The following is a 10204-nucleotide window of genomic DNA, read 5'->3' on the forward strand; positions in this document are numbered from 1 at the left end:
ATATACCTACGTGGTCCAAAATCGTTAAGATTGATATTTATATCAAATTATTATTAACGAATTTCCATTAAGCAATGTTGAAAATTAACCTTTTTTACCACAAAAAGGCGCAGATACGAAAAGATTACCCTATCCGATCCAAAGTTTTCACACCATATATTTTAGAACGGCGAAATACTATTAGTAAGCGATTTTTTTCGCGAAATTCTAAAAATTACAAAATTGTTCCATATAACGACGAACCAAAATAAGGCGTTGTATAGGAAGAAGACAGAAAAGTGCTTATATCCGAGCCATTTCTAACAGCGTTCATCCTTAAGCCAAGACACGTTAAATGCAAGAGAGGACAGACGTCAGACGGACAAACAAACTTTGTACGGTAAAAGGCGATCTATCTCAAGTCCTTCTAAGTGTTACAACAGTTCGCAAAAACTTCATATGCCTCGTGCCATAAATGGTGTAATGGTGTAATGGTGGTTCAATTTAAAGTAAGAGCTATACGGAGAATAATCCATAGAATGTAACGGAGAAAGAATACTAAACTGCTAATGCCATTCGCGTCACTATATATGAATCAATAATACATTAAAGGCTTTTTATCAAAAATTATGAACTATGCCGAAAAATATTCGATGTAAAAAAATAGAAAAAGCAAAAAAAAAAAACGCCGCGTCCATGAAATATTATAGAATATCGAAGCTTTTTTTTCTCGATTTTCTATCCTACATCACTGCTGGTACACTGATGGTATATTAAGTTTGAGCATATAAATGCAACATTCAGAAGGACTTGAGATGGATCCGCCTTTTATTATACCGAGCGTATCGGGATCTACGCTTGTCTGTCCGTCTGTTCGTTTTGTTTCCTCAAGTTTTTCTTTTTTTTTTTTGTTTTTTAAAATATTTTTGGTTGAACTTCGGCACACTGGCATAGTTTGACATCGACAAACGCTATTGACGCTGTGGTTACGATTGGATGTTTTTTTCAAGCAATCCTTACAGCAAGTCTCGCTTTGAAAAATCATTACATGAATACCTGTAGGTTGGTGTAGAGTATTTAATGGCGAGTCTTTGTTTACTATAATATTTTTACTTTTTACTTTTTTCTTTTTTTTTTTTTTTCTTTTTTTTTAAGATAAAGATGATGAGTACAAAGGATTCGCCCACAGCCGAATATGAATTTCTTTTTTGCTTTTTGTATGGTTCGATGCCAAAATATGCGGCAGGTTGTCAATAATGAGCTGCAATTAGAACATTGCAATTTCTCTATTATACGCAACTCAAACTAATAACGGGCGTAGAATTCTAGACAAGCATAAGTACCGCTTGATTGAAAAGTCTCGCACAATTTAATATAAAACCGGAATATATATATGTGTTCCAATATCTATACGAACAATGATATCAAATAAAATTAACTTAAAATCCAACAATCGTCCAAATTAAGGTGTTACCTATATTGGATCCCACATAAAATGTTAAATACTTCCAAGTATCTGAATAAGAATTTAGATCTAATCCATGCACAGTACATTTCCGATTTACGAGCATAAAAATTAGAGAAAGTCATTTATAGGTGAGATTTATATACTACATGGGGAGCATAGTAGATCTTTTAGGTGTGGGCGGATTAGATATGGATTGCCCGCAACATTGCAACTGCGAGCCTATTATATCAAACTATTTTAAAATTTACTTTCCATTTCAATGCTTTTATTTTAAAAGGTCTTTAGCTAAAATAAACACTGCACGTGTATGCGTCTATAATGTATTTCTAAAAACATTCTTCAAATGCACCCACATTAAAAACTTAATAGACTTAGGCCATTTACTCAATAATAATGTTCTACACTCACACAATCTAATCGAGAAAGAACTTGAGACACTTTAGTTCTTTAACTGCAATGACGCCACACGGTTAGCTTCGCAGATGCAGTGACATGAGGCGTTTTCTTCCTTCAAAACGATAATGGCGAACATTGGCGAAATGTTGTCGAGAACTTAGTAAGCAATGAGTTCGGATTTTTAGTAAGTTTCTCTATGCTGAAGCCTAAAATTTAATCGAACACGCGTCGGCTACAGCAGTATTTTCGTTGCTGGTAAGGTCATCTAAGCACTGGTTGTATTTATAAAAATTTTGAAAAAAAAAATAGTAGCCGTTAAAGCGACCGACCATTAGTCAGACATAACCGACTTTGGTTTTTTCTTTTCTTTTGTTTTTTTTTTGCTCAATTTTGCCTTAGAAAAGAAACTCTGACGTAAAATCATCTAAAATGCGTCTCAGTTTTTGCTATAAAATATTCATTTATGTCGACACGCTGAGATGACAGTATAATGGGTGTCACAAATTAAAGTGAAATTTTTGTTATTTTAAACATAAAACATTTGTTTTTCGATAAATGAAAATATTTTTGCTTTAGTGAAACGTAAACACGCCAGAAGCAATGGAAGCAAAAAATGGAAGTTGTTGAAATTTTCTAAAACCTTTCGTATAATAACTGGACAAGTACAAAGCGAAATGCTTAATTCATACACACACACAAACACATGCACACACACGCATATATATATATATATGTAATAAATTCTCTCTTAATAGTTTATCATAAACGACTAATTGAAAAGCAAAAGCTAAAAACGCAAAACAAAGTTGCCAACTTCAAGTTGCCGTTATGACGAGAATATTATATTAAAATTCTTCTTAAAAATACTTAATCGATTAATCGATTAATAGTTTATTTTATCTTATTTATTTTGAAAACAGAGGAAATGTACAACAACACACATCATCTTGCTTGCCTTCATCTAATTGCTGGATTACGAAAAATTTTGATATAATCTGAGGTTGCTTAACGATTGCTTTTGCCGGCCCACCCTATATATTTATTTGTAATAAAAGGAAATGAAAAAGAGAAATGAAAATCATTTATTCATAAGCTATGCACTATCTATCTGTCTCTGCAAGGTCAATGTCAAAGACGTTTGAATCCTTATAATTGAGACATGACGATACGAAACCGATGACGGCTACGGCATGTCTGGGTGATTGTCTAAATTTTTGTATCAACTTTTTTAAACTAGCTCATGGCTGACGAATGCCAATTCCCTTTAAAGGCATAGCTCGCTACCGCAAGAAGAAGTAGACGACGAAGACGACGACGACGACGACATTACGACCAGCAGATGCATAAAAACAGTGGCAACTTATGACGAAATAATATATCTCATCTGTGTAATCATCTTTAGCTTATACGTATTGTACGGTATATGCACATATACACACATATATATGTACGCTAACCATATGTATGGGCGACGTTACGGCAGCGGGCAATTTCAATTTTAAGTGATTAAGCCCAGCAGGTAAACCGGCTGTCAAAGACCGAACAGAAAAACATGCACAGCGAGTACTGCTTAAAATGAATTACAGCAACCGCACTTAGAGATAAGATCGTTAAGCATCATCTGATCAATAGTAGTTGTATGCAGTACATATGTACTAACACGTACACATACAAGTACATCTATATCAACACCTGCGTCAATATTCTGTCATAATTTTCTTCTTCTGTTTTTTGGTTGTTGTCTTTTTTTTTTTATCATTTTCTATGAAATGCTTAAGATATGAAAAATAAAAATTGGCTGCCATCCATGCGATGTACTTTTCTCCTCCGCTTTTACTTCTTAAGTTTTTTTTTTTTCTTAACTATGTGCACATATACAATTGTTGTTGTTATTATGTGTTGTGCATATATGTGTTTCTTCCTCGTATCGCTTACATTTGTAATGTTTTTCTTTTTTGAACTTTTTTTTTTTTTTTTTTTTTTGAGGGGGTTTAAACAACAACACCAACCACGTGCATTCGCTTATTCATGGTAATTGCAATTCACGAGTTTTTTGTGTTTTTTTTTTCTTATTTATTTTTCATTGCTTTAGTAGGATTTGTTTGTTGCGGCTGTTGTTTTATTATGAACAAATCACATCGTAAATTGTCATATTGTTTTTTTTTTTTTTTTTTTTTTTATTTTATGCGCAAATTTTTCACCAAACGTGCTCGAGCGTTATTATGTTGCATTTTTGGAAAATTGGTTATAATTTTCAAACAATATACGCATTATTTGGTTTTGTAGAATTTAATAAGTATATGTGATTGCCGTTTCATATATGTTACGCGCCTTAGGAGCTTCGCGTGAAACTCCCCAAAAGGGTGTCGTCTCCTAAATTTTGAGCAATATTTCAATTACATAGAAAATATAATTTTTTTTTTTTCAATTGCAATTTTTTTATTGTATCGTAATGTATACTGGATACGGTCAGGTAGGGAATTACACATAGAGGAAATGGGCCTCCCCGGTTTCGCACTCTTTAATCGAGATTTTCTATGCTCCGTTTTGCATAAATGCGTTGAACTTTTTCATTCAATGTACGGATGATTGTGGGCGTGTTGGCATAGACTAATGATTTCAAATAACCGTGTAAAAAGAAATCCAATGGTATTCAAGAAGTTAGCGAAGTTAAATCAATATTTCGACCCGGTTTTTTAGGAAATTCGCGAACCGTGACCGCCAAACTTAGAGTATTTTTGAAAACGGGTTAGCCTCTTATGTAATGCTTCATTTCTACTAAGCCGGTAGCTGTTAAATTGTTCCTTGTGTAAGACTTGGGATACCCTCCATATACCGGTAAGAGTGCAAAATTCCAATCCCGAGACCCCATCTCGAGATATGTGCTCCATTTCCCATAATAGAAATAAAAATAAAATATTTTTGAGAAACATTATCGGGTAGTCGATGAATTCCATTAACATCTTTATCTTAAACGATCCAAATTCTTGCACTAAATTTTCTTCATTTCCTCTGTTCACATATTCATTACTAATCTGTGCTGTGTGATTTACTAGGATCAATAGTTTTTTACTAAAAAAAGATGGAGAGAATTACACCTTCTCAAATTGGAATTGAGGTCTTGGCAAAATGAAATCCTAGAAATTCTTTATTAAAAGCCCGAAAATATTATTTTATTTTGTTAACAAATGAAAATTTCGAAAATTCCACTTTTTGGAAAATAATGGTTTGCATCGCCTTTTTGCGGACGATTTTAAAAGTTTTGAGGGAGACAATCCATCCTCTGCCTATGTAGGTGAAATCCGCGTTACTTATGTCAGACATGAAAGCATCTCAATATTGATAATAGAAGCTAAAGCCTTTCTTCAAGCCGCCAAATTCGTTTGTTAAACTAACCAAAGCAATGCTTATTAACACGGACAGTTTGTCGGCCGTAAAACCCTTAAATTGCAGTTGAAAGCCCCTTCACCAAGTGAAGAACACGGAGAGAAAATAGTAATTTGTTAGGTACTAATGTCTTGGGTAATGAGCGAGTAGAAGAACCAAATCCTCTTTTTCGGCACTTTTCATTATGGCCGGCACGGCGGCAACGTTCGACCTTCAAACTTATGTTAGCATGATTGAAGAAAAAATTCAATCCCGCTCTATGGACTACTACTATCCATGCTAATCGCATTTTAATTCTAATCTCATTCAACCTCTACATCGAACCAACCTCGAGAAAATCAAAATCGAAACCTTTGCAAAAATCCCCGTTGGTCACACTATTGCAACAATGCAATGGATACTTACGAAGTCTATTCGCCCTATTTGCAATTGTGGACAAACTCTTACGATTAAACATGTACTCGTAAACGAAACGAACGACTCGTTTTCGGAGCAAATAATCCTATATAGTGCCTCGTTTCAGTACCGTGTAATCCTATGGACATCTTGAAAGTACCTCGAAAACATAAAATTAGTAAACTTGTTAAACTCTAGTCTACCTCTTAAACAAAAAAGAAGAATCGTTTGTTTCGGTTGCTAACGACTATCTTTAATCCTGGAATCTATTTCCTTTTGTACCTTTATCCAAAAAGACTTTTGCACGATTAGAAGCAAGAAAATTTTTTACTTGCCTTTCTTTGTTTGTTTTGTTTAGCCCCTTAACTATTTACGATGGATATAGTTCATCTCATAGATAACAGAAAAGTCGAATTCGCTGTAAACATTGACGAATCCACCCACCCACTGGCTTATTTATAATTTTCACCAGATAAAATGGCAAACGGTATACCCTATAGGCGGTCTTACAATGCTTTTATAAAAAAAAGTGCATCTCAATTTCCCTTCTATGTATAGTATAAAGTATATATATTCTCGATCAGTATCAAATTTTCATTTAAGCCTGCCTGTCCGCCTGCCTATCCATCTGCCTTTGTCTGTATGTCAATCTACAGTTCTAACCAAAGTAAACATTCTGAATCGATCCGTGCAGCACCAACATGTGAGATACCATGTTGAGGTAATTGTTGTATCTGTAATGCTGTAGACGGTGTCACTGTCCTTAATGGAAATGGAAATTTTACAATAAATTTATCTTTATATGTTATTTGCTTTTAGCAATGTAATAAAATTTGTTTGTCACCAAAGAATACGAATACACATATTTAAAAAAAAAACAACAACAAGCAAGGATTTTTTTTTTTTTTTTTTTTTCATAAATAGTTAATTTTACATTATAAACATTTTACACTATGTTAACGGGGACGGGTGCATTCGTCATAACCGAAAATAAATTTTACAGTTGAATGGTTCGAAGGTTAATGAGAAGAATTAAAAAGTTTCGTTGACCTTGGCATTTAAGGGGGGAGGGGGTGAAAAGGTCGAATTTAGGCTTATAATAGAATAAGGTATGATACCCATATTTAGAAAGTAACAACTGCAGCCGGAGGCTTTGTGATATCTAACTATTATGTATGCATATAATATATCTTTGCAATAAGTGCAAACAATTCATTCCCATCTGTTCACACATTCATTCCCTTCTTTGTCTGCCTCCGCTCGTTTGCTTTGCCTCATTGAACATTGAAATGCAAAACTCAAACCGCGCTGCCCACTATTTTGAACGAAAGCTCTTATCCTGTGAAGCCATTATTATTTCGAAGAATACCTTATGTAAAGAAGAAAAGAAAAAATCAGGTAACTTTCATGCATCGCCATTTAATATCTGGTTTTCTTAGGAAGATAAGCATATACATCACCGCGAGGTACGATTTAAAGTAAATGCATATACATCCAGACGACTGGAAATTTGTGATAAGCTTTTCGAATGGTCTTTGAAAGTCTCTCTTTTTTGCCGCGTACCTTTCCCGTACCGATCGCATCGTTCAAATGTCAAAAATTTCGAAGGAACTAAGCTAATCTCATGTCTTCACTTTTTAATTTGCTATAGGTGTTTCGGTCGGCTCGGTTTGATCTTTATCGGGCAATACTTTTTTACTGATCTGCATTAGTTATCTTCTCAACGCACTTGAATTTCTCTCTTCGTTTTCGTCAGCCACTCTTTCTGTTTGTCACTATAGCCATATGCGCCTGCTTGTCTCTGTCCTACTACTGCATAGCAGCAGAAATTTCTGTCATTTGATCTTTTCTTCTCTAGTCCTTTTAGTCGAAGGCAGCTTCGAGTGTTGTTTGATATGGGTTTGTCAGCCGCCTTTTTTTTTCCTTTCTAAATTTCCTAATTAACTTTTCCCACTAAGCAATTTCTCCAACTATCTAGTATCACTTTACATCTGGAATATATAAACCAAAATGAAAGACGGGCATGTCCGAATTTAATATCCGAATATATTCTCCAAAATTGTTCAATGCTTCCGATTTGATACGCACTCTAAGCAATCTGCTAATTGGTACGAAAAATCAATATTCAGTTACCTTCCCGCTGTATATATTAAATTCGTCTCGCTGTAAATACTTTTTCTTCATACTCTTATTAACCTTTTTTCTGAAATGTTTATTAGGTTTCTTCAACAGACACTAAACCATTTTCTTTATAACATAAGAGTAAATATGATTGAGATTTTCCAAATAGTTTTTAAAAAAAGTTTTTTTTTTTTTTATAAACAATTAATATATGTGTATATAATTCCTCACTTACAGAGAGAGAGAGAGATAGTAATTGTAATCAAAATGTTAAGATATATAAGATAAGCTTTGAGTATTGAATATTTTTCATAAGTGAAAATTGTTGAATGCCATCACCAAACCCTTTAGAAGAAAACAAATAATTTTATGTATACATACTGTTTGGATAATTATCCTGTATTGTGGTCGAACCACAATGATTATTATTGTACAATCGGCGATTGTTTAAATTTGTCAGAGACCAAGAAGTCTCGTTGGTTCCGCTTGCCGATACCGTATGCTGCTGAGATTGATAGTTAATGTTATTCGGTATTAAATGTTCCGATTTGAATAAAAACTTCTGACCGTTCGTATGACAGAGTGTATCAAATTGTGATTTTTGTGGTAAATTTCCAAACGCATAATAATGATGATGATGATGATGATGATTATGATTGCTATTGTGATGTACGAAAGTCGAGCAATTATGATTGTGAGATATATCACAACCGTCCGGAAATAAATTACGGCATGGATAAATTAAAGTAGCCGACGGCTTTTGTGGCAAATTATTGCTATTAGTATTACTTGTGTCAAAGTAGTTATCGCATGAGAGAGAACTTAAGTGATTATTATTGATTTCACATAAAGAATTTTCCGATTTTATCGTTATACTGGCTGATGTGGAAGTGATATGAGGATTTTGTGTATGTAACACTTGATTGTTATTGATTTCGGGTATAATTGCCGTTGATGTCGTTGTTGTATCGGGTAATGTTGGTAAAGAATTCACAACAGACAATGTTGAATTCAAAGGATTGGATGATGGTTCTTGTTTGACCACAATCAAGGAGGCCAAACGATTACGCATTGTTAAGTTTCAAAATGCAAACTTTCCTCACAAGTAAGTTAGAAATAAGAAACAAAAAAAAAAAGAAAGTAAAAAAAAACAAACTAAACACACAACTAAAGCACTTAAGTATAAACAGCGAAAAGGAAAAAGTTGATTGAATGAATTAAACAAAAATTACACACATAGAAGAGCGGAACACGGTTAAGCGATTATTATGATTTGTAAACATTCAACACATAACGCAAAAAAAAAAAAAACACTTAATAAACACCTGTGGAAGGTTTAAAAACCCTCAGGCGCGCTCTAATATTCTGCAGCTCCAGCACGACGATTTTTCTCCTCTTTTTTTTTTTTCTTTTTCTTTTGTTTCAGATAGTTGAGCTTAACAGGTCCGTTTCATATATGAAATGCGGCTATGAATGCATTATTTTGATAGTTTTTTTGTTTTCGGTTTGCTTTCTTTACCTTAAGTTCGGTTAAAATAGTTTTCCTTCCAATATAAGCAAACACAGAATCTTTCGATTTTTGTTTATTTCTCTTTAATAATATACTATATTTTTCTTGTTCTTTCTTTAAATGTGTATACTTTTGCTTAAGATTTTCTTTTTTTTTTTTTTGTAAATATTTTCTCTCTGCATATGCATTCACACATACGCATACAAATAGATTTAACGACGTAAGCAAAACGACGTAATAATTAGTACAGTGGTGATGGTGGTGGTGGTGGTGGTGGTGGTGGTGGTTCAGTTCTTTTATTATAGACATTAACACGACACAGCTTATTGTTTATTTCAAATGTAAACGGTTTAGGTTTTAGGAGGCACAAGGACGTTGGTTGTTGTACTGGAAAGTTTCTAAGATTCGTATAAACGAAACAATGACGAAACACTTTTGAAATTAAACCAACAAGAGAGTTAATATTACAAAAACTTAAATGTGTATTTTGTTTATTTTCTTGTTTTTAAGTTTTTAAAATTTATTTATTAAATTCCATAAAATAACTAATCAATCATACGCACTGTTCTTTTTTTTTTGTTTTTTTGTGTTTTTTTTTAGTCATTAAAAAAATGTTTAGATATGAAAAAGTTATGACCAACTTAATACAATATTTAACAACAACGAAACAAGTTCTTTGAAACAAGTTATTTAATAATAAACTCAATAATAATTTTAAAAAATGTTTATTTTTGTTGTATTTTCGGAACTTTTCGAAGTTTCAAGCGTTTTTTTTATTTTCATTTATAAAAGAATTTTTGAAAAATTTTTACACGCACTTTAAGAAAGAATAAGAAAGAATAAAACACTCATACGCCATACGGGATTGTTTAACGTATAAAGAATTTTAACGTCTTAAAGAAATTTTCACAGCGAAAGTCTTGAGTGCATCAACAAGCATCGCTCTT

At 33.2% G+C, this 10204-nt stretch overlaps 1 protein-coding gene across 2 annotated transcripts in view; it reads right to left on the bottom strand.

Annotated features, from left to right (window-relative positions):
* The window catches only part of LOC119633339 (probable nuclear hormone receptor HR38), a 103628-nt gene extending 94105 nt beyond the window's left edge, over nt 1-9523 (bottom strand). The window contains exon 1 of one of the 2 annotated variants that reach the window (XM_038026843.1): nt 8129-9523. In XM_038026843.1, coding sequence (XP_037882771.1) covers nt 8129-8819 — 691 coding nt within the window. In that variant the 5' untranslated portion in view covers nt 8820-9523. The remainder of the gene's footprint in view (nt 1-8128) is intronic. The other variant, XM_038026845.1, reaches the window with a different exon arrangement.
* Between the last annotated feature and the right edge of the window lie 681 nt (nt 9524-10204).

This window comes from Glossina fuscipes, unplaced genomic scaffold (assembly GCF_014805625.2).
Source record: "Glossina fuscipes isolate IAEA_lab_2018 unplaced genomic scaffold, Yale_Gfus_2 2, whole genome shotgun sequence".
Lineage (NCBI taxonomy): Eukaryota > Metazoa > Arthropoda > Insecta > Diptera > Glossinidae > Glossina > Glossina fuscipes.